Source organism: Solanum lycopersicum, chromosome 1 (assembly GCF_036512215.1).
Source record: "Solanum lycopersicum chromosome 1, SLM_r2.1".
In the NCBI taxonomy this organism is placed as follows: domain Eukaryota; kingdom Viridiplantae; phylum Streptophyta; class Magnoliopsida; order Solanales; family Solanaceae; genus Solanum; species Solanum lycopersicum.
Window position 1 is genome coordinate 86,725,984 of NC_090800.1, and position 23,369 is coordinate 86,749,352.

A 23,369-nucleotide genomic window follows, 5' to 3' on the forward strand; every position below is an offset into this window, starting at 1 on the left:
ACAAATATCTTTTACTATTTTAAGGAAGATACGAAAAAGCTACTGTGGCAATTATGGTATCGAAGGAGAGTATAATATGGTAAGTATGCTGCTCTATTTATTTTTACTCGTAAAATAAATTTTTATTTTTATCTATTATTTTACATATATTAAAAAGAATTACATATTTATTTTTCGAGATCAAATAAATATTAACGGAGAAAGTAACTAAATCTGTCTACAATAACCTTTACTAGTTACTGATTTATCTCACATCCTGATAACCATAATTAGATATGCAATTTGCAATGTGATATTGAGAGAAAAAATAATTAATGATAATGTAGAGAGAGGAGTGCATCATTCTCTACGACAGCCATTATGTCAATGACCGACCAGAATATATGCTATGCCCATACTGTGACATGTGATATATGACAGCCAATTCTAATTTTATTTTTATTCTTGGCCCTCTTTTACTGATGTTGATGAATACGGTAAAAATATCAGTTCTGTTGGAAATCATATTCAAAGAAAATAAAAATATGTCAATACAACTTTTAACTTTCTGCATAGTCACCAGGACTAGTTAAATTTCCTGTTTTTTTTTTTTCTTTTTCGATTTGCTATTTTACTCGAAACTCGTAAGTTAAAATTCTTTTTTTCATTTATCAATAAGGACAGGTCGGTCAGTTTTTTGAACCGTAATCAAGAAGTGTGTGCTATTGCGTGAAGCGGACATAACTCAAAATGTGTTACAAACACTTTCCTGAAGCAATTTGTTCGACACAAGTCAAAAGTATGTGTTCAGTAATAAATCATGTTATGTAATAACAAGGGGGTGTCAGGCAGAAGGGAAATATTTTTAATGAAAGATAATTTTCTAAAATATATTTTGTTGAAAATAAGTGAGTTATTTATTTATTTATTTATTAATGTTTGATAAGTAATCAAATAATTATTATCTCAAGAGCATTTTTATCGTGAACATGGTAGGGAGTGGGAGTTTTTAGGGTGACGTGGTGGGGATCGGAACGTTGAGTGAGTAGAAAAGAGATAATGAAACTTGAATTGTCACTTGTTTTAAATTGTTATACCTTATATTTCATTAGAGAAGTCATTTTTCTCATTTTTAAGAAACTTGATTTAATAAAGAAAAAAAATTTAAAATATTTTAACCAATCAAATATGAGAAAATTAAAAAATATTTTTAAAAAAGTTATTTTTTTCTCTGTATCAAACACAGTCTAAAAGTGATGATTCCTGTTTAACACGTATATGGCCACGTTTATGCGTTTCCGAGTCAAAACACTAATTACTAACAAATAGATAATCAAAGAAACTCAAAAGCAAATCTAACGCAGATTTAGGAAAAGATTGATTGCATGTGACTGGATTTTGCTTTTGCTTTAAGATATATTCCAAGCAGTAGAATTTTATTCTGTTAAGGTCAGTGTGTTAACCTTTTTAGCAAGTTTAGTAAATACCCAAATTATACGTGCTCTTCCTGTTGCTGACTGAACTCGTCCTTTCTATTTAAAAAGTGGAAAAGAACTAGCAGCATATAGACCTTCAGTTAGGTTGAAAACGGACTCACAGGAAATATTCATTGGATGTCTAAAACTTATACAGTAATTCAATTAGGGATGACCCAAGAATTGCTCTTCTATAACTTGGGATTCATCTGAACCTTGGTTGGATTTTCAAGTATTGGATTTCCATCGGTATTCCATTTTGAGTTCAACTAACTCGAATTCACGCCAAAAAATCTCATCTAAGAAACTTCAAATATAAGTAAAATAATTCAATATAAAACCATACAAACTTCTCACCATCTTTCAAATGTGTAGATCAAAGTTGGGAAATTGCCAAAAAAAGAGTCTAGTTAAGCTCATCTTTCAACCTCTCCAAAATGCCTTGTCCTATTCTACCCCCCCAAACTACGAAATAGTGATCAATCCCTATAGTGACATGATTATTTGACTAGAACCACCTAACTTATGTCACTATGCCAGCTTCACACATTTGGTTTAAACAACGAACAAATATCCACCGTCAAAGGACTGACAATGGGACGCAATCACCAAAATAGTTTTTACTAATATGTCACTATGCCAGCTTGACATATTACCCTCATCAAGTAAACAGAATCCACAACAAACAAGCAAGTGGCGCCAACAATACCAAGCCAACTTTCAAAAGCTAGTGCCATCAATCTCATTAATCTAAAGTCTTAACTTTTTCTGTAGTGTGTAACAGGTGTGCAAATTTTCTCACAATGATTCCATCTCAATCAATGATCACTAAGATAAGTATGGAGAGTGGATTTCTAATAATTCCTTCTTTAGGAATTTCAGTGTTTGTATGATGTATAACTGTGAAATTCACTAATCATCCAACCACTTGACTCCATGTTTAGCCCAGAGATTACCGGCTTTATCTGGACCCTTGCTACCAAACTCGTAATGCTCAATTGTCGCATTATTATTGTCTAACTCACTTAAAACTGGAGATAAAATGTTCCATGCAGCTTCAACCTCATCGCTTCTCATAAATAGATGGTTGTCTCCATCTATTACATCATGAAGAAGTTGTTCATACGAATCAGTTACATCAACATTGTACCTAGTACATCAACAAGAGAAAACAATAAGAAAATATGGAAATGGAGATCCTAGCACAACACTAAATTCACAAAATTACTAACACAAGAAAATAGAAAACATTACTTGTCTTTATAAAGCAAGTTCAATTCCGAAGCCTCCAAGTTCATGCCTAATCCTGGAATTTTGTTATTGATTCTGATGAGTATGGCCTCATCAGGCACATCACGCAGAATCAGCTCATTAGTGACAAGATCTTGCTTATGCCCTCCTCCGTCTTTATGATAAATGTTTCCAGGAACACGCCGAAATTGTATACGAATTTCAACTCTGAAACACATCAGTAAGGATAAATTAGAAAGAAAAGACCTATTTTGATGATTATCAAAATCATGCATCAAATTCATTGGATTATGGAACAGATATGAATAGTTTAAATGGAACATGTGGAAAACTATCATAGCAACAATCTATCTACGCATTAAAATTTCAAAAAAATGTAAAGGAACAACCTCCTTTGTGTTTAGGCAGTAGGATATGATATTTCAAATGGTTGAAGGTGAGATAGAGATACTTTAACTAGAGAGCAGTGATCAGACCTGTTCTTTTTTAGCCCCCAGCCAGCCTTAATAAGAAAAGGCACACCGTCCCACCGTGCGTTATCGATGTGTAAAGCAGCACCAAAATATGTGGGCATAAGGTTTTCCATATCCTTGAAGTTACTTCCGGAATCAGCTTCACTATGCCCAAGAATTACATCAGATGATTCCAACTTTCGAATTGATTTCAAAACCTTAACCTGAGTAGTAAATGATTTATATGACCAATTTCAACAAAAAATATTGAAAATATTTTGTAACATATAGGGAATAGAGGTTACATACTTTCTCATAACGAACATCTTCACCATCAAGGGTGACAGGCGGCTCCATAGCAAGCAAGGCCACTGTCTGGAAGATGTGGCTGTGTACAACATCTCCTAAAATCCCATAGCCTTTAGGATATCTATTACGTGAAGGGGAAAAATGAAGAGGGCGAGGATTAGGATCAAATACTTGTAACCTACATAAGTGAACTGAAACCTTGGCTACCTTGCTGAGGTCTGCATGCCTAACTCTTCAGAAAAAGTGACCTAAAAATAAATGTTCAATGATAAACTAAGACTTCTTGCATCATTCCCATGGTGATTCGAGCATCGGTTATCCTAAGCAAATTACCTGTATGTTGTGTATGTAACTTCGATTCCATAATGGCATAAATACTAGATTCGAGAACCTTAGAACCGCAAGATTCTCAATTGTATTCCTTCCCAAAAGATGATCTATCCTGGAAGATAGGCAAGTAAAACAGTGATGAGCAAATAATTCAGAATTCAAAGTCTTCTTATATCACACATGTTTTTGAACCTGTATAATTGCTTTTCCTCAAAGTTTGAGAGAAGGGAGGTAGTCAACTGATGAGAAGAAAACGAACCCAGACCAAAGGGTTTTTCAGTTATTACACGATTCCAACCCCTCCGGGTTTGGGCTTTTTCAGCAAGAGAGGATGCTACGTCGATAAGTGCTTCTTGAGGCACAGAAAGGTAAAATATTCTGTTTGCTCCAAACTTTCCCTAAGGTACACGAGCTGTAAACAACAGTAATAAAATAACAAAGATTTGGATACAATGAGCACTTACGAGCACAAAAAGTACAGAAACAACATACCCAGTGTAGTCCTAGTGTCCCACGCGGTGGGGTCTAGGGAGGGTAGAGGGTAGAGTGTATGTACACCTTACCCCTACCTCAAAGGTAGAGAGATTTTTTCCGATAGACCCCCGGCTCAAGCAAAAACAACAGATAGTAATGGAAGTACAAGAAACAACATATAGTAATAGAATAATACTACAACAAAATAATACGATAGTCAAGCACAAGAAACAACAGAATGCACACCATAGGTCGACAATCCTCAGCAGTATTTACCTCAACTTCTTCCATGAGAGTATTGAGCTTCGACATGCCTTCTCGGTTGTCATACCCTCCATAAATATAGAATATCCTTTTGAGAAATGCATCCGTTTTTTCTTCACAGTTTTCTCTGCATAAAGAAACTTTATAAAGTTAAACTACATCATGTTTCACCAATGATTTTATTTAACATATGAAAATTGAGACGAGTTTTTGTTTTAAATAATTTTGGATAATGTCATAGACTTCTCAAATTTTTCTTTGTAGCACTAACTTCCCTTGTGATTTTACGATATTAGGCTTACCTCCTTTATTTTTATTTTTTGGTAACATTTCTTTGAGTACATTTTTCATCAATGTAAAAACTTTATAATTTGACCTTATTAAGTATACTCTTTCATTTAATTATTTCTATGAACGTTTTTTAAAGATCTGCAAATTCACACCACAATCTCTCCCTCTCTTCGGCATCCTTCTGCTCTGCACTTCATAAGCTCCCTTTCCCAATAAAATGAATTTTGGTTATAGGAATTTGAAAGTTTGCACATTAATTGTCTGTTCTTCTTAGCCTTTGCCAGAACTACTTATTTTTGTTTGAATTTGGGGTATTATGTGGTGTGTTTCTTTCCTTGTTCCACTGGAATCCTCTTCAATAATTTTTTTTCTATTTCTATTATTATTGTATACCTCCTTCTTTTCAGTATTATTTCTAAATTTTTAAACAAATATGTTCATCAAAATGTTCCAGCAAAACTCAAACCACATAATTTTACGGCACGGGGAAAAATTACACCATCTTTAAGGAGCTCCTTTAAGAAGATATTATAAGATAAATTCAACAAAATAGCATATTAGAAAGGACAAATTAGTCAAATTATGATTGTTTTCATCAAAGAAATATGAGTTAAGAAAATCGTGACAAAGATTTCAAAATAAGGGTGATAAGTGTAATATCGTAAACCACAAGGCAAATTAGTGTGATGAAACGAAACCTGGGGGAGGTCTCTGAGATTATCCCAAATAAATTTTATGTTAATAGATCAACAACAAGAAAACGCCAATTTTCATGACACAATCCATTTGTTTCCCTGATCACTCATAACTCCCTCATTAGCCTTTCAGGTGCTCCAGCAAACGCATCTTAAATTTTGAAGGCAAAGTCTAAAGTTTTTAGTCAAAAACTCAAACTCTAGAAAAGAATCAGCTATACAAAATCCTTCAGTGACAAAATCCCCTCCCCCCCGCCCCAACTCCTCTCTCTCTCTCTCTCTCACACACACACACACATGTGCATTCAAGCTCTCTCTGTGTGCATAAGCACATATTTCTAATGTGTCCTATAATATAAGCAGATGGATAGACACAGTCAACATATAAAACAGAGGTACATATGTATATATATATGTGTGTGTGTGCGCGTGCGCACACGCATTTGAGAGTTAAGGAACATACTGGTGATCAATACGGCAACTTAAAGTTGGTGCTATTATGGCTCTTAGATCTTCTTCAGTTAATTTTTTCCGTGAGTACCCAAATATACCAATTTTCTGCAGCCATCAGAAAGACAGTAAGCCTAGAAGGTTAACCTCATATGTATATAACTTTCCAGTATTATTCTTCCTATCATTAAAAAGTAGCAAGCAGAAGAAACTAGCAACATAGTTCAAATATTCCGATTCAATTTTACATTGATCTTATTTGACTACCTTGTTAATATTTTTATCGAAAAAATTCCAAGTTTTGAGCCCCTCAATTGTTCTTGCGTGAATCTACTTCAAATGATTCTAACAGAACAAGAAATTACCAACTATCACATACTTCAACTTAAAGTGCCAAATTCATTTGTTTCATAACTTCATGAAGTGGTCATGTCTTCTTCAGTTGTGGAGCCCGGAACATTTCATAATTTTACACTCTATAACTACTTGCTGTGGCACATGATCCCATTCTTCTAGCGTGATGCTTATTCTAGTCCAAAGTCTTAACAGTTGCAACTTACCATCAAATTACTTGCCCAGGTAACAAGTGCTATCACCACTAGCTCAAAAGTTTAAACGCACAATGTGGAAGAAAACTAATGCTCGTACCTCTTTCAGCTAGTTCAGTCCAACAAGCATGGCACCACCCCAACCCTTCAAAAGGCTTTTTCAATGTTAATCAAGCTACTACATTTGATCTAAATAAAAAAATTATCAAGCTGAGCTCAAGTTATCAAAGATAATTTTAAATAGTTACTTTCTGAAATTTAAGCAGAGGGTCTATCGGAACAGCCTCTCTATGAGATAGGAGTGAGCACTCTACCCTTTCATACTCCACTTGTGAGATCACACTAGGTATGTTGTTTTATTGTTATACCACCAATTAATATGACTTGTGATGTACAAAAATTAGAAAACAATTGAATTAGCGGTGTAGCTATGACAGACGGTAGCAAAGAAAAATTAAGTTTTTCATTAGTAATTAATATATAATAAAAAGCTAAGATGAAATTGTGTTCCACCAGGATCAGAAATGAATATTATGGATGCTGAACATGATAAAAATTTCAACAGATGCGTAGAACTCAAAAAGGAGCACAATGGTAATTGATCAATGTACCTACCTCTGGAAGTTGACCACTGTAATACAAAGCAAATAATGCTGGGAAAATTTTCTTTCTGGCTAGTACACCAGTGGCCCCAATAACAGCAATGCTAAGAGAGGCTGAATCATCAGTTGATGCACCACTACTGGATGATTGAGTCTCACACAAAGGCAAAGGCAACTTTATGGAAGCATCCGTCCCAGAAGTGTCAATTATAACTTCTTCATCAAGTGAAGTAGTGCTTCCAGTTCCTTCAACATTAAAAGAGGTCGACCTTATGGAAGATCGCGGTCTGTTGACATCATGAGGTTGAACATACGCCACATAGTTTATTTGTGTTCTGGATTTCTTTATCGTATGGCTCTGTGTAAAGAATATATATCAGTCTCCAGAAAAATATTCATTGACACAAGGGCATGGGCCAGAATAAGTGCACATGTATTCCCAACTAAACCACACGATTATAGAAAGCTGGAACAGTGAGATATCAAAAGGCAAACATGATTCACCAGCTTCTTCTGATCCGAAGATTGAAAGTTATGAAGAAGTATCAAACTGAAAATACAGACCAAGGTTTAGATTCATCTGGTCAACCAGTTCACATGACTAACCAAATTTAAGAATTCAGGGCATGCAGGAAGAAGTAATACTTCAATTTGGCGCTGTAGCATGTAGAACATGCATGCTAATACAGCTCAACATATGTGAGATGTGGATTTATACATCTTTCTAATTTTTGACCATTGCCTTTTAGGTGAATTGTGAACATGTCTTGAAAGGATCACAGAGATGTTTTAGAAGCACGACAGCACTATAACATGGTTAACAAAAGTAGTTATACAATCATTTGGAAACACAATTAGATAGAAATTTTAGCACTTCCAGTTATTAACCTTATGCCTGTAATTTGATAATTGCTTCTTCATTAGTATAAAAGAACTTCCAGTCACTGTATTGTGCAGAACATGAAAAATCATATATTTCGTGAAAAGGGTCACATTTTATTGGGGCATATAGAAATGTGTTGCACATTTTCAATTGACACATTTCTATTTATGATATTATCCTGTTCAACTTTAAGAGTTCAAATTTGTTTGATTAGTTTAGCTATAATTCTAAAATGATATTTTAACAATCAAAGCAAACGTTTCGGTTATGAATTTAACAGGTTTATCAAGACTTCACAGCTACCAGTACAAATGTATAATAGACAAGTCATTTTGACATTCTAAACTCCACCTGAAGTTAAACTGAGTTACATGATACTGGACGCTGTGACTATAGGATCAACCAAAGCCTCACCCAAGCAAGAGCTACATCTTATTCACCCAGAACCAAAAGTTGACTATTTATGTTTTCCTAGGGTCAGTTTGACTGATTTCCAGTCCAAATCTGATATTGATATCCACTTTCTGAAAATAGCTAGTTAGTCATTATCAGATTTGGACTGGAAATTCTTCAAATCATCAGAACACTAGCTATTCCAGAAATTATTATTATCAGAACATTAGCTATTCCAGGTTATTACTGAACATACACAAATCAAGGTTGATGATGAGATTTCCAATACTTCCAAGTTACTCTTCTACAGAGTATCGAAAAGTCTACTTTGAAGGATTCACAAATTATCAGTGTGAATCTGTGTATAAACATACTCTCTGCATTATTCCCCTCTCGCTAACACCTAAATTCGAAAGTAATAAATGGTTAGTCACTTATTCTCTGCATCGTCTAAATTTAATGGGACTTAATAACTTATTGTATTCATATCACTGAAATTGCAACATCATACAGTAGATAAACATCAATTTTCTTCATAAATTCTGAAATAAGTTAATTTGTCAACTGGATTTCATACACGAACTGAAAATCATGGAAGAGAATACGATAGGTACAGCACCATATAGCTCAACTTGGATACCAGAAAAAAACATAAGAAAATGGATACAGAGCTGACCGGAAAAGAATGGACAATAACGGTAGGTAATACATAAAATTTCCGATAGATTGACGGGACGATTGAGTTCTCCGATGAAGACGTTGATAGCGACACTGGTGAAAGCGACGCCATCACTTTGAATATCCCGATCAACGTTTTCTGTTGTATTTTCAACTAGTATACTCTATGTCGTTGTTTACTGTGTAAAAAAACGTTTATATCTGAGTTTTGGTAATACTTTGGGCTTGGGTTCTGGATTCTTGATGTTGGGCCCATGGCCCAATTTGGAGTAAGGTCCGAAAGAGAGAATTGGGAAATTTTCTCATACCACATATATTATTAAAAATGTATATTGTAAATTCTTTCTCAGATAAAAGGAAAAAGTTCACTGATATTATGACATTACTAGACAACATACATATTATTATGGGGGAATTTGATTATTCGAATGATAATTTAGAGAAACTATCCTTTTATTCAAATTGAAATTCTTAAAAGAAATCTATGAGGTTATACGAATGATTTGTCCCAATTTTTCATAGATTGTGCTAATATAAATAGTTGCGTAAATATCATATTTTATATTTGTCAAATATATATATAACACTTGTTACATGTATTTATGCAAGCACAAAGTTATTAAGGCATGGTATCATCTTGTTATATTAAAAAAATTAAATTCACACGAATTTAATAGCTTTTGTTTAGATCTTATATATTTAATTTTAAAATTTTTCTTATATATATGAATATATTTATATTAAATTCAATAACTATAAAACGAACAATAAATTCTTTTCAAAATTTACAACTCATAAACTTAACCAATTAGATCATATTGAAACGAAAAACTTGTTGGGTGCAATTGCACCTATTTACAATCGAAGAGGATTGAGTCCATCTGTCAATTTAGTGCATGTCCCTGCTAACTAGACTAAAATACTAGAAATACTTGTCAATTAAGATAAGCCTCAATTATCTAAAGAGATTGGCTAATATTAGTAACCAAAAACGTCATCTCGTATGTATTATTAGGTTACTATTCTCACCATAGTGGTTGGCTAACAAGACTTTTCTCTTGGAGGTTTCAGATTTGTTTTAAATCGTATGGTTATGAACACATAGAGTGTGTCTGGTATGAAAGGAAAACATTTTGTGGAAAATGTTTTTTAATTTTTTATGTTTAGTTGTGGTAAAAGTTTTGGAAAATCTTTTCCAAATCAACTCATTTTTCTCAAAATTAAGGAAAATGACTTTCCTTAAAAAATTAAGGAAAGCATTTTTCAAAGCTCTCCTCCAATTTCAATTACATTTTTTTTTTTGAAAAACATCAATTTTTTTAAAAATAAAAATATTTTCAATTTCAAAATTTTATTTTTTCACTCCTACCCCCTCCCATGCCTCCCCCACTATCCCCACCCCCACCACCCCACTCCAAAAAAAATTGTTTTTAAAAAATATTTTCAATTTCATTAATTATTTTCTACTCTAGTAAAAATAAAAGATGTTCCTCAAAAATATTTTTCATTCATAAATCAAATACTAAAAATCATTTCAGAAAAATATTATCTACTCACCAACCAAACATGAAAAAATAAGTCCAAAATCTACTTGTTTTCCAGGAAAACATTTTCTAGAAACAATTCTTGAATGAGGCCAGGGATGAATCGAAAAAGAAATCTTTATTGGTTCTATCTCCTATTTTTTATAAAGAGAATGAATCTTTTTCTCGAAGGATCAGAAAAAAATGGGTCAGGATCTCCTGCGGGAATGATTTGGAAGATCCAAAACATTTTCCTTCACACCAAACACACCCATAATGAATGAACGTAATCTTTTATTGTAATAAACTTATTTGATCGTAATTCTCAATGTGATAAACTTGTCCGAGACATATATCTCATCACTGTGAAAATATGGAAAACGAATCAATCTAAGTACGTCTTGTAGAAGAGACGTTTTGACCTATATCATGTATGTATAAGGATTGAGAGAATCAAATTCTTTGACTGATTAAATTGATTAAAATTGAATTTTATTTGAATATGCTATTTGAATAAAAACTTGTACCTCTTCTCATAAATATATAACATTCACAATTTGTGAAAACTATATATATAAATCAATTATTTAATCTTACCAAATAAATGTATCATAATTTTTAGGCAAAATAACATAATAAACAGTGCATTTACCAAAAAGAAAAGGAGAAAAAAGATACAAGTCTATCAATAAATTTTACATCAAAAGCTTACCTATATGTCTATATAGTGGTGTACGCAAAATTTTTAGTAAACGGTGTGATATTTAAAATTTAATAAACAATAAATAATTAATATAATAACATTTTGTTAATAAAAACTGTTTTAAAACGTAAGTTAAGTAAACTATTAAATTTTTTCTCAAACGAGTTCTCATATTTAGAACTGTATTGATAATAGCCTTGTTGGAGATAGTACTAAGTACTAAATACTTTAGTGCAATTGGTGTAATTTAGTTTAGTTTGATTATAAATATGAGGTTGAAGGTTAGAATAATGACTATTAAATTCGCGCTCCAAATCAAGGACCCAAGAAACTCAGTTGTTCAGAGTTTCATTAATGTTATTTATAAGAATATTCCTATTTTTTTTAAATTTTTAACATATATAACATTGAAATTTTTTAATAAAGCAATGTCGATTAACACTATATGATGGTTGTATATACTTTATCTACTCTATAACTATACATATATATAATAGAAAGAAAATAGAACTTGTTCTTTTTTTCTTTTCTTTTTTAAAGGAGCATATGGTAATAGCGCATAGGGTTTGTTTCACGACAAAATAATTAAGCAAAAATAAAGAATTTTATCTCCTTTCCATTCTTTATTTTTTTTTGGTTAGGGAGGAAAGCGAACTAAAGAAAATTATAGTAACTTGATTACATTTGATTATAGGTTTTCTTAATTAATAAAATTTAATTAATTATTCAGTGAAATTTAACTGTCACAATTAAAATTTTGAGTTATCTTTTAAAAGTAAAAATACATATTTAAGAATAATTTTAAAAATTATCTTTCTAATAAATTTTAAAATTTAACTAAATTTATGATTAAACATTAATTTGAGGTTTATATTTTTCGCATTTCCTTGCGCTTTCATCCAAAGCAAATCTCAAGTATCTTTATACTATAAATTATAACTTATATAGCCAACTATTTAAATAATTTAATATCAATCATTTCTTAACTATTAAGTACTAATTTGTTATAAAATTTTTAAAATAAAGAAAAGGGAAAAGGAGGTTAAAGTTAAGGCAATTATCTGAGAAGTGAGATTATTGCAATTTGCAAGTCAAGAAGGCAAAACAAACAAACAACAAAGTCATGACAATAATTACGTAAAACATATTTTATAATAATAATATGATTTCTTGTTTTATATTATAACAACCCACCACTACCACGTTCTTTATCCATATTTTTTTTAATTATTTTAATAATATTCCAAAATTTTACTCATCAATAATGAAGAATCCCAATCAGTAGTCTTCTACCATTATAATCACCTTTTGATCAGATAAGACCACTTGCTTCAGTCCTTTATTCTTTTGGCTCTCTCTCTTTCAGCTTTCAGGTAACAAAATTTATGTTTTCAATTCTAAGTTTTCTGCTTTTTATTAGTCTTGATGATTTATGGGGTTTCGTATTCTGATCCATGTGATCTCTGATTATTTTCAACTGGGGTGTAGTTTTTTTGGATGTTTATAATCATGACTTTGACTTATTAGTGATGAATTTGGGGTTTCTTGGTATGTGAAATCGTTCATGTTTAGAGGAATTGGGAAGATTCTAACCTGGGTTTTTTGTTTGATTTTGGATCAAAGTTTTGAGCTTTAATTGTTATCAACATCGTTTCACAAAGGCCTATTTTTTTTGTTCTTTTATCCTTTTTACATGTTATAGTTTGAAGTTTTGCTTTGTTATTCTTCATTGATTACTGTTGGTGCAAAATTTCTACTTTTAAATCACTTTGAGACAGAAAGATTGTCATAATTGGACACTGATCCGTGGTGTCTGTGATGGGAATTTATGGTTTACAATCTTGCAATGAAATCTTTTAGATTTTTGGTTTATAGTTTTGTTTGATGCAGGTGTTTAATTAGAAAGTGAATCTATTTTTTGATGCTTTGAATTTTGTTCAGTTTCGTCTGTCTAGGGGATACATGGGGTCTGAAGGGCCTTCACCTGTGATCGTACATGTAACTGGTTTCAAGAAATTTCATGGAGTTGCTGAAAATCCAACAGAAACCATTGTAAGTAATCTTAAAGATTATATGAAGAAAAGGGGTATGCCCAAAGGGCTGATCCTTGGGAATTGCAGCATCCTTGATACTGCAGGCCAGGGAGCCCTAGTTCCCTTATATCAGACACTGCAAGCTGGTTTAAGCGGTGGTGACTCGGAGTCATCTAATTCCAAGAGAGTTATTTGGGTCAGTTGCTCACTTGGCTTCTTTTACCTTTCATGCTTAACTTTGTTCTGCTGTCCAAATGAGGAAATGATAGGTTCTTAATTTCATTTGGTTAGAAAATGATCACATAGCCATTTTAAAATTGTGTAGCTCTGTATTGTTTTTGGTGTCAAGTGTAAGCCGTTAGTGATAGAACAAACAGAAGCTATTTATGCAGCTTATACAACGGTTGTAACTTAGAAAATAGGACCCTATGCAGTGTTGTGAAAGGCGATCGCCTCGTCGCCAGTGGTGAGAGGTGAGGCGAACCTTCATCGCTTTTTAACTTTGTGGTGAGGCGATCTTCGACAGGTGAGGCCATGAAATCAAAGGCGAGAGGCGAGAAAGGCATTGCCTTTTGTATTTTTGTTAAAAAGGGCTACTAATTTAGGATTTTAAAAAGCTAAAAGGTACTTTTAGGGTTTTCGACTACACTCCTCCAATGACCAGCCAGACTTCTCCAGCAACTCCAAAGTCCAATCAATACATATTTCTTCTTCTTCCTCAGTTTCTTTTCCTTCTTCTTCCTCAGATTTCAAAGTCACTTCTACCTCTGTTTTGACTTGTGCTCTTTTTTTTCTCATTCAAGTTCTAGACTTTTAGCATGTACTATCTATTTTGAGTTTTTGAATAGAAATATTTGCTAATATGTTATTGCTATTGAGTTTTTTGATTACTTATAAATACAATTAAATATTGAAATTTTTGGTACTAATTGGCGTTGCACTTCAAAAAGGCAAGCGCCTCGCCGCTCGCCTCGTCTTGTGGCGAAGCAGACCCTTGTCGGCTTTTATCGCCTTCCGGCGTCCAAAATACTGTCCCTATGTAACTACAACACTTCTGAAGCGGGGTTACATTTTCTGATGTAGTATACCTGTGATATATAATATAGACTAACTGTTACCTTTCTTTTTTTTAAAAAAAGGTCACGTGACTGGTAATTCCATTGGACCTTAATATGACATAAAGATGGAAATTTTTCTTTATGGAATCTAACAGGACCACATGACACAATTAGTGTTCCTTTTCTCCTATTACGAAATATATGACCTTTAATTTGGATGTGGTTGGTTTTATCTTGGAAATATCATATTTCTACTTTTGTCATGTACGATATGGAAGTTTTGGATCATAGTTCATACAAATTGATCATCTTTGAATGATGCAGGGTGCTACTGCTTTTGTATTTTGTGGAAGGATCGTTGCTGACAAAATGGTCATTAAATTAATTTTTTAATCCTGAAAACCGCTATACTTCGTTTTTCAGAAATTTGACGCATGCTATGATGTGTAGGCGGCACCTTATATATACTCTAGGCTCTTTGGAAAATCCTGTTCTGGACCCAATCCTGTGAAAGTGTACTTAAATATGCTGCTGGAAATGTTACCCTTATAAAAAATATGCTACTAGAGCCTAGAATGTTCCACAAATTTACCTTAACAAAATGGGTTTGGTTCATAGTCTTGGGATAGTTAATGAATCATTTAAAATCAGAATTGTATTCAGGTGTTAAGAGAAGGTAGATAAAAGGGAGGGATAAAGGTCGCAAATGGGGGATAAGGGGAGGGATAAAGCTAAACTAAGAGATTGTTGTTTATTTGTTTACAACCAAATGACCTAATTCTTTTGTCGTGCTTTATCTTTTATACTTGTGACTTGTGAGGAGAAATGTTGTCCATTTTTCGTTGAAATTGGTGAGTATCACATATTCTTGTATAGAGAATACCACTAAAGTTTTTAATTCCTCTAAGATATATTGATACAGGGCACATATGACATAACATAGTTGCTTGTAGTACCACTCTATAATGACACGAGGAGGGAATGGTGTTTATGGTGTTCAAGTGGCTAGAGAGTATTATGGTTATGTTCTAGAGTCTTTGTTGCGAATTCTCTGTCACAGTCAAATTATCTATGGAGTATTTTGATGCCCAATATTTGTACTTCATATACCAAGATTAATCTAATTTTTGGTAATTTTTATCTAGGTACACTTTGGAGTTAATAGTGGTGCCACAATGTTTGCCATAGAGAATCAGGCTGTCAATGAAGCTACTTTCCGTTGTCCAGATGAGATGGGATGGAAACCTCAGGTTAGTTAAAGGACCTTCCAGTTTTCATTTGTCCTGTTAAAAGACCTTCCAGTTTCAGTTTGTACAGTTCATCAACTGAACTCAAGATTTTTATCCTGTTACTTGCAGAAAGTACCTATTGTTCCTGCAGATGGGGCAATTTCGCGTAAACGAGAGGTATTATGATTTCTTGCATCCATCTCTCATGATTTCTGTAGAATGGTTATTAAAATTTAATGCTTATCTTGTTTTCCAACTTTGAAGTCAACCAAATGTGGTTGGTACTTATATGAAACAGTTGTATGCATTGGTTCATACTTCATTGAAGTTTATATACCATCTTTTAAAAGTTGAAGGGAGTTTGCTATACACTTCACTGTTAGACTCCATTTTTTGAGTTAACACTTTGTCTTGGTTTCCAAAAGGGAAGCAGGACGGCAAGACCAGAGAAGTTGATTGTTTACTTCCTTTATATGAAGTATTGGTGATGATTATCCACTTGTTTGACAAGTAAAAGTAATGTATGACCCTACTAGGGAATGACCCTTGTAAATAATGATCTAAAAAATTAGTTAGTTTGGAAGATAGAAGTGCTTAGGTATAACAGCTTTGAGCTGTCGAGTGACGATTGGCCGAATTGTAGAAATATAAAAGACAATTCTGGGCGTCCTATGCTGGAAATAGACACAGAGCACTGAGCTGAGGAAGTAACTTGTAAACACAAAGTCATAAGCTTTTTGGAAGCTCAAGATTGTTGGTTCACTGTCCATGCTTATACATGCTAAACCTTGAGTTAAATGCTTAATATTCCAGCCTCAATGGTTCTCTTTCCTTTTCTGGTCATATTCTTCATAATCCTTTAAATGCACCAGGACCGGATGGAAAGATATGGACCTATGTTGCGAGGGTTGATTCTTCATTTTATGATATACAGTTCGAATCCAATTTCTTCTCTCAAGTATTCCGAGCTCATGAACTTTTTAAAGATTTTTATTCATTTATTTTTACTGAAAAATATTCTAGTTTCCAGGGATTATGACATTGTGAACTGTTACCAAGACCAATAACCGTGGCTTCTAAATTATTTCACTTTTGCTTTGCTTCATACTATCTCAGTCACTTTTGTGACTTCCTTGAGGAGGGAGGAGCTGATGAATAACGAAGTGGTGTAGTGCTTGTTGGAAATATATTTCCTATCTTGAATAGTTGGAGTTGCCATCCAAGCTAAACACTAATTTCTCCATCTTATATATACATGATTTTCCTTGATATGTTTTCATTTCCATACCTTTATTTGATTCAGGGATCCCTGCATAATCAGTTCTTTCAATTTTCCCTATCTACCTAAGAACGGACGGTCTGCGATACATGGATCTTGGATCGAGAAACCGTATCGAAGCTCCGGGTCTAGTCTGTGTACTTTGGACTTTTCGAACTTAGAAAAATGAAAATCTTAGTAACTAAAGGAAGGGAAATCAACTTACGTTTCTCCACTTCTTTTTTGTTTTCTTTTTGATAATTAAGGTTAAAGCTTAATCTTGGACCACATGGTAGTATCCCTATTCAAAGATATCAGACGAACAGGTAGTTTTAAATGGGGAAAAAGAAGAGCCCACTGTGGAAATTTTTTCCAGTAGGAAGATCACACCGATTTCTCTGAACATCCAGTTTCTGGAGTGGGGAGTTTTTACTAGCATCTAATCTTTCTACAGATCGCACCGACTGGAAATAGCTGCTTCCTGTAACTTCTAATCCAGGAACAATTTATTTTTGTTTGTCTTCGACACCTATAGGTGTCGTACCACTTCTCTTTATACTGTGTTCTCTCTTTGTGTAGACTTCTCTTCCGGTGGAGGAAATGACCAAGGTATTGGCAAAGATGGGATATGAAGTAATGACCTCTGATGATGCAGGCCGGTTTGTATGCAATTATGTATACTACCATTCCTTGCGTTTTGCAGAGCATAATGGTGTCCGATCACTATTTGTACACGTTCCCCTCTTCCTAACCATAGACGAGGAGACGCAAATGCAATTTGCTGCTTCTTTGCTGGAGCTACTCGCCTCTTCATACTAGTCCTCGACTTCTGTGTCTGGAAGTGTATTTGCCTTGTTATTTATGCTGTGTATGCGGAAGAAGGTTGATCTGGATATAAATGTAATGCTTTAATAAACAGTGAACTTTTAGTGAATGGCAAATGCATATGGTGTGTACATGTATCTTCCTCAACATTCCTTGGGTGGTTTATCTCGTTGATTTGGAGATGTTTCATGCCTATTTGCGAGCAAACTTACAGCTTTCTGTATCTCCTAATGGATATGATAGGAACTTGTCCTTCAATTTATGTTCTTGCATTAGTGTCTTTCTGTTCTTTTGGCTGATCAAATATTGGGCAGAAAATTACACCCAATGACGTTGAAAAACTTATAAACTTGAAGTTTCGCCTGCGGAGTTCAAAGTTCAGAATTACAACTTAAGCATACATAGAAGAATTCATGAAATCAAAAATAAAAAATCATTTGTAGTTACTAGGAAATAGAGTAGAAGAATTGATGACATAGGTGCACCGGCCCCCTACATCAAGTCAAAGTTAAAAGAATTGAGTACTACATTTTACTTGTGGGCTATATATATGGTGTTTGAGAAATTGTAGGTGGTAGCCCCACACCACAGCCGCCTTACTCCATTTTCTATGTTGGGACCTCAACTTTTTCCATTTATAGACTATAGTGCTGTCATCTCTGCCACTCCCACTACACATTAATTATGTCATGCTCTTAATTATTGGATCTTCTTTAATTTAATAATTTCATTCTAGCCCCTTCCATTCCTCCTCCTCTCTAATAATAACTTGAGTAGATGATGATGTTCGAGTAAGTATCATCGGAGGAATTTCTTTTATCTTAATAGAAATCGTCATTTCAAAGTTCAGAAATATTATAAACTTGCACATCTAGATTAGTTGGGATCGTCACCAATATTTGCTGCATGTTGCCTAAAGGAAAAAGCTGTTGTGCGTCTTTTACTCCACGGATTTTTCTATTTATAGTTAACCTATGTGTACGATTAACCTACCTGCTACTGTAATTAGTACTAAATTTAGAAAATTCAAAAGGTAAAAGGGATTGCCAAACCTATTTTCGTGCAACCATTGCCCTTTTTGTAATTTATCACGATATATAGTAGGTAATCTGTGTTATTTTCAATATTACTTTTTACTATTTTACGAGCACGTGAAAGTAATATAGATTAGTCGTACGTACATTGAGACACTAGCTATGAGTTATTGATCACTTGCCTTTTTTGTTGAACTCGTCATCTTATTGGGCATCTGGTAATTGATATGTGTGTGACTAAATTAAGCTACTTCTTAAATGGTTAAAATTAGTGAATAACCTTGATTCCTTTCTACTTAATTTCATAGACATCCAAACATGCTATGAACTTTGGTCATTTACCTAAGTTCACAAGTTCGAGCTGTGTGGAAGCAACCACTAATGCTTAGGTTGTGACCCTTGTCCGTAACCTTGCTAACTTGGGATGCTTAGTGTACTGGGCTTATAGTTATTTACGCTATCAGTGTAGGTAAAGCAGAAGATATTCTAAAACTGATTTAAAATATACTACTTTTATATCATTAACAAAATGGATACATGCTTACAGTTAAGTTTTAGTCCTCTCTGGAACAAGACTAGAAGAGCTAAAACTTTAATACATACTATTAAGTACTCCATCTTTTACAAGTTTGTATTTCTTAGCAAATCATGTATCAGCATTGATCAAGATCATTACTTGGTAATGACTGAGGTGTGCCTTCCAACAAGCAAAAAACTGGTGGAATTGTAAGAGTAATTAGAGCACCATAAGCATTCCAACAAAATGGTTCCAAGATTTTTTGTCCTTGAGCAGGATATAACTCCACATCCAAAAAAGTCAAATTTGTGCAAGGGACACTGTTACTACAAGCCAAATGCATTGGTGGACTTCTCACATCATAAGTACCCTTTATGTTTGAATAAATCACATCAGATATGTACACTGCTGAAGTCTGATTTGCACAGCTCTTTGTGCTGCAGTAATATTGATCTAAAATTATCGGATTTCGAACACTTTCCATTCTAATGTTGTTGAAATTAATGTTGGATACTGTCCCAAATCCTCCTTGCCATGTCTTGATCCTAACACCATTGTCTGAATACTTAATAGTTGAATCTTCCACTGTAATGTTGGATACACATGCCCGGGAATTGCGAATGCCTAGACTGCCAATGCTGAAAATTATGCAAAGACGCAGTCTTTATATTCAAGATTTGGGAATAAAGACAGAGTAGACATCTTGTTATGGGCTTAAAAGTGTTGTTCTTTTTTTTTTTGTGTGTGTAGTGGTAGGGCATACCTCTTTCACTCTAGCAGTTTTGTTAGTTAATGTGCCATTTTTTTTAAGAATATGTTTGTGGTGCAAAATTAATTGTTTACTTTTTTGACATAAAAAGATGGTGTGATATTGAATATATACCTTATTCCATGACTTGGACCACAGGTCATGTTCCTTATATCAACATTGTAACAACCAGCTCCAATTGAAATACAGTCATCACCTACAACATAAATTGGTTGTGCTCAGAAAGAGAATACGCGAAGAATAATCCTCTATCACTTAACTTTACAAGAATTTAAGGTTTTACCATTGGAGATTATTGAGTTTCTTATTGTGACATCATTGGTATTCTCTATGTGAATTCCATCAGTATTGGGGCTCTGACGTGGTGCTTTTATGTAAAGCGAGTCAACATGGACACCGCGGCAACTGTCAAATCTGAAATGGAACAGTGGGCTGTTCTTGATTTTAAGCCCTTGCACTGTCAAATTTGAGCTCATGAAAAACTTTATAGCCTGTAAAATTGAACGTACTTTACATTTTATGGAGTCTTTTGGTCTAAGGGAACAAAACAATGTGTTTTTGAACTTACCACAGGGCTGTCACAAGGGCCAGGTAGTGTTGTTCCATTTATCCCCTGCTGCATTGAAGTGTTTTACATTATATACAAAACTCAAGATCCTAAATCAAATTTGTAAAATAAATAAAAAGGGCAGTCAGTCCGGTGCACTAAAGCTCTCGCTATGTGCGGGGTTCCAGATCACAAGGGTCTATTGTACACAACCTTACCCTGCATTTCTGCAAGAGGCTGTAGAACCCATGACCGATCTCGTGGCCACATGACAATAACTTTACGAGTGGATCATGAAAATTACTTTATGTGGTTTGCACGGAAGATTCCACCATTTTTCTCCTTTACCATCTATGAGTCCACCACCTTGCATTGACATCCCATCAATTCTGTAAAAGACTAACCATTGTTTCTTACTGACACCTTTTGGCCATGAATCAGGTCCATCTGGTGGCATAATGGTTCCTTCAACCTACACGATCAATCCTAAAATTAGTCACTTCACACAATTATCGAACAACGTTTTAAGTACATGAAATAGTTTGTCACATTACCTTAAAAATTAGTCCACTTTTGCAAGGACCAGTGAAGATTGTGGATTGGATCATGAAAGAATAGTGTTTTGGAACTAGTAGAATAGCTGAATCAACTTGACAAGCAGTATCCCAAGCCATCTTAAACGCTTGTGTATCGTCTATCACACCATCACCAACAGCCCCATAAGACAACACATTGAAAATGCCTGCTGCATAATCATTTGATGAATTCTTCACATTCTCAGTTTTTGGATCACCCTTAGGTTCAGGAGCAGGGGCAGGGCCAGGGCCAGGGGCAGGGGCAGGGAAAGGTGGCATTGATATTTGTGACAATGCACGAAAACGCGACACTTTGGGGTAATCATAAAACCTACCATGAACTGAAAAAACATAGGAAATCAAGAAAACAGAAAAAACCAAGAAGCAAAATCTAGTGAATTCCATAATTTGTGTCCAGCTAGTATAGCTTTTTTAAACTAAAACAGAGTACTTATAGAACTTAAGGGAAGTGAAGTAACACAATTTGGCTACTTGTTTTTACTAGACCCCTCACTAATCCTATATAGAAAACTAAAATGTCAATTCTCACTAGACTAAAAAGATCATGCTTATTTTTGTCATTATCAGTAGGTTTTTTCAGAAGTTAGAAGGATATAAGGCAAGGCACCCACGTTCTTGGAAGTCAAAAAAACAACAAAAATGAAGTTGTTTATGTGACCACCAACTAAAAACCAGCACTTGTAAACAAGTTGGAAAGACTATGCAAGTAGTTTCAATTATGTTTACTTACAAGTTCTCAAAGTGAAATATTCCATTTTATACTAAATGATTCTTAGTGGAAGAATGGTTCTTTTGCATGGTCGGCATTATTTTAATCATATCAAAACCGCCCTATTCCATTTACACAATGGTTTTTCTGGTTGAGGATAAATAGATAGGAGGGTGTCCCTTCAACGATAAGAATTTAACTTCTATATGTTTATGTATACTATCGAGAGGGATTACAAACTTTAAAAATTAGACGAGGTACCTTATAATAGTTTTTTTTAATAAAGTTACTGTCAGTATATAAAAATTAAATTTGATTAAAAAACGAGAGCTATTGGGGTGGGCGGGTATGAGATAATGATAATAGTGAAATTCAAAAGAACCCCACGTTTTCATCCCATCACGTGCCACTTACTTTGGTCCCAAAACTAGTGAGACTGCCCAATAGGCAATTCTGATGGAACATGTTATTATGGTTACTATGTATGGTTATAAATCTTGTCTAATAGAATGCTTCTTTTACTGTTTTTATTAGGAATAATGCAGTACAAATTTAAATTTGTCTATTTGTAATGGCCATAATAAAAGGATTGCATTTGCATTGATGGGTAGATTTCAATTTTGTCTGCTTGATTATACTAACAGAAAAATTAATCTATCAAAATTTTCATAGATACCTAATTGATAAACTCGAACTTGCTCTACCATGAGTGAATCTTATTTTTATATGTACTAAGAGGCACATATTAGGGAGGTAGTTTTTGTATTTAGTTCACATAGAGTGAAAGTTTAAGGTGTTATAGTAACTATTTGCAAAAGTAACCACTAACTCAAGCTATGGGATCTTTTCTTTTTAAGTGGAATACTGAGTGCACCTAAAATATAGGTGTTTTAGATTGTAGCTGAATAAATAGGATTTCTTAACTCTTGATTTTCGGTGAGTTTTGAATATTAAAAAGATCTTGTCAAGGGCATCTCCCTTTGAACGAATCTTACCATAACCATGATATTTTTTAGTTGTCGCGCTCACTTACTATCTAAGCAAGCATGCACCTCGGACTATGGAGTATTATTCGAAGTCGTTTTCAGTTGTTTATCCCCGTTCAACTTGCAGGTGTCAAGGACGAATAATGTGTAACACAAACAAATTATACATTGGATAGTTAACTACAATTTGTAAAAGAAAAATATTGGGTTAATTATTGTTGGGACTTTGTTGATTAGCTATGTAGTGTAAAAATCCCAAAGAAAATCTTAGTTTTTGTTCATCTTTTAGGACAAGGAATTTCTGGCGTCTAAGAAAATATAGTTCCACTAGGAGTAGATAGAAACCAAACCCCACATAGGACCACTCTTTTTTGCTTCATTTTTAATTCCCATTATGTAAAATTTTATCTTTTATAAAGTCAAAAGAAAGCATAGTTGAATGCTTATAATGAAACAAATATATTACAGAGAGCATGCTTTGATACATATTGTTTTGGAATTTTGTGCT

At 33.8% G+C, this 23,369-nt stretch overlaps 3 protein-coding genes across 4 annotated transcripts; 1 reads left to right on the plus strand and 2 right to left on the minus strand.

Annotated features, from left to right (window-relative positions):
• Positions 1 to 1,749: 1,749 nt before the first annotated feature.
• On the minus strand, positions 1,750 to 9,251 carry LOC101258494 (inactive glucose-6-phosphate 1-dehydrogenase 4, chloroplastic). The gene is made up of 11 exons (XM_004230290.5): positions 9,073 to 9,251; positions 7,134 to 7,478; positions 5,984 to 6,078; positions 4,547 to 4,661; positions 3,989 to 4,194; positions 3,800 to 3,908; positions 3,674 to 3,714; positions 3,467 to 3,587; positions 3,182 to 3,381; positions 2,709 to 2,912; positions 1,750 to 2,604 (listed from the first exon to the last, which is right to left on the minus strand). Exons 1-11 carry the CDS (start codon positions 9,184 to 9,186, stop codon positions 2,367 to 2,369), a joined length of 1,788 nt encoding a protein of 595 aa, XP_004230338.1. The 5' UTR covers positions 9,187 to 9,251; the 3' UTR covers positions 1,750 to 2,366.
• Positions 9,252 to 12,262: 3,011 nt separating this feature from the next.
• Positions 12,263 to 17,961, plus strand: LOC101258789 (uncharacterized). The gene is made up of 5 exons (XM_010315450.4): positions 12,263 to 12,673; positions 13,242 to 13,529; positions 15,537 to 15,641; positions 15,750 to 15,797; positions 17,458 to 17,961. Exons 2-5 carry the CDS (start codon positions 13,263 to 13,265, stop codon positions 17,695 to 17,697), a joined length of 660 nt encoding a protein of 219 aa, XP_010313752.1. The 5' UTR covers positions 12,263 to 12,673; positions 13,242 to 13,262; the 3' UTR covers positions 17,698 to 17,961.
• Positions 17,962 to 19,230: 1,269 nt separating this feature from the next.
• LOC101259291 (polygalacturonase At1g48100) lies at positions 19,231 to 21,897 on the minus strand. Of its 2 annotated transcripts, none has more exons than XM_010315455.4 (6): positions 21,125 to 21,897; positions 20,875 to 21,042; positions 20,592 to 20,639; positions 20,307 to 20,514; positions 20,138 to 20,219; positions 19,231 to 19,892 (listed from the first exon to the last, which is right to left on the minus strand). In XM_010315455.4, the coding sequence occupies exons 1-6, from the start codon at positions 21,548 to 21,550 to the stop codon at positions 19,391 to 19,393; spliced, it is 1,434 nt and encodes a 477-aa protein (XP_010313757.1). In that variant the 5' UTR covers positions 21,551 to 21,897; the 3' UTR covers positions 19,231 to 19,390. The 2 variants fall into 2 exon arrangements, with proteins under 2 accessions (XP_010313757.1, XP_004230341.1); XM_004230293.5 differs by having other exon boundaries at positions 20,592 to 20,636; positions 21,125 to 21,896.
• Between the last annotated feature and the right edge of the window lie 1,472 nt (positions 21,898 to 23,369).

Coding starts and splice junctions, on each gene's coding strand:
- LOC101258494 (XM_004230290.5), bottom strand. CDS start 9,186: ATGGCGTCGCTTTCACCAGTGTCGCTATCAACGTCTTCATCGGAGAAC. Junction 7,479..9,072: donor TTATTGTCCATTCTTTTCCG/GTCAGCTCTGTA, acceptor TTCTTTACACAG/AGCCATACGATAAAGAAATC. Junction 3,588..3,673: donor GGCATGCAGACCTCAGCAAG/GTAGCCAAGGTT, acceptor TTCACGTAATAG/ATATCCTAAAGGCTATGGGA.
- LOC101258789 (XM_010315450.4), top strand. CDS start 13,263: ATGGGGTCTGAAGGGCCTTCACCTGTGATCGTACATGTAACTGGTTTC. Junction 13,530..15,536: donor ATTCCAAGAGAGTTATTTGG/GTCAGTTGCTCA, acceptor ATTTTTATCTAG/GTACACTTTGGAGTTAATAG. Junction 15,642..15,749: donor AGATGGGATGGAAACCTCAG/GTTAGTTAAAGG, acceptor TGTTACTTGCAG/AAAGTACCTATTGTTCCTGC.
- LOC101259291 (XM_010315455.4), bottom strand. CDS start 21,550: ATGGAATTCACTAGATTTTGCTTCTTGGTTTTTTCTGTTTTCTTGATT. Junction 21,043..21,124: donor AAAGTGGACTAATTTTTAAG/GTAATGTGACAA, acceptor TTGATCGTGTAG/GTTGAAGGAACCATTATGCC. Junction 20,515..20,591: donor GCCCTTGTGACAGCCCTGTG/GTAAGTTCAAAA, acceptor TCAATTTTACAG/GCTATAAAGTTTTTCATGAG.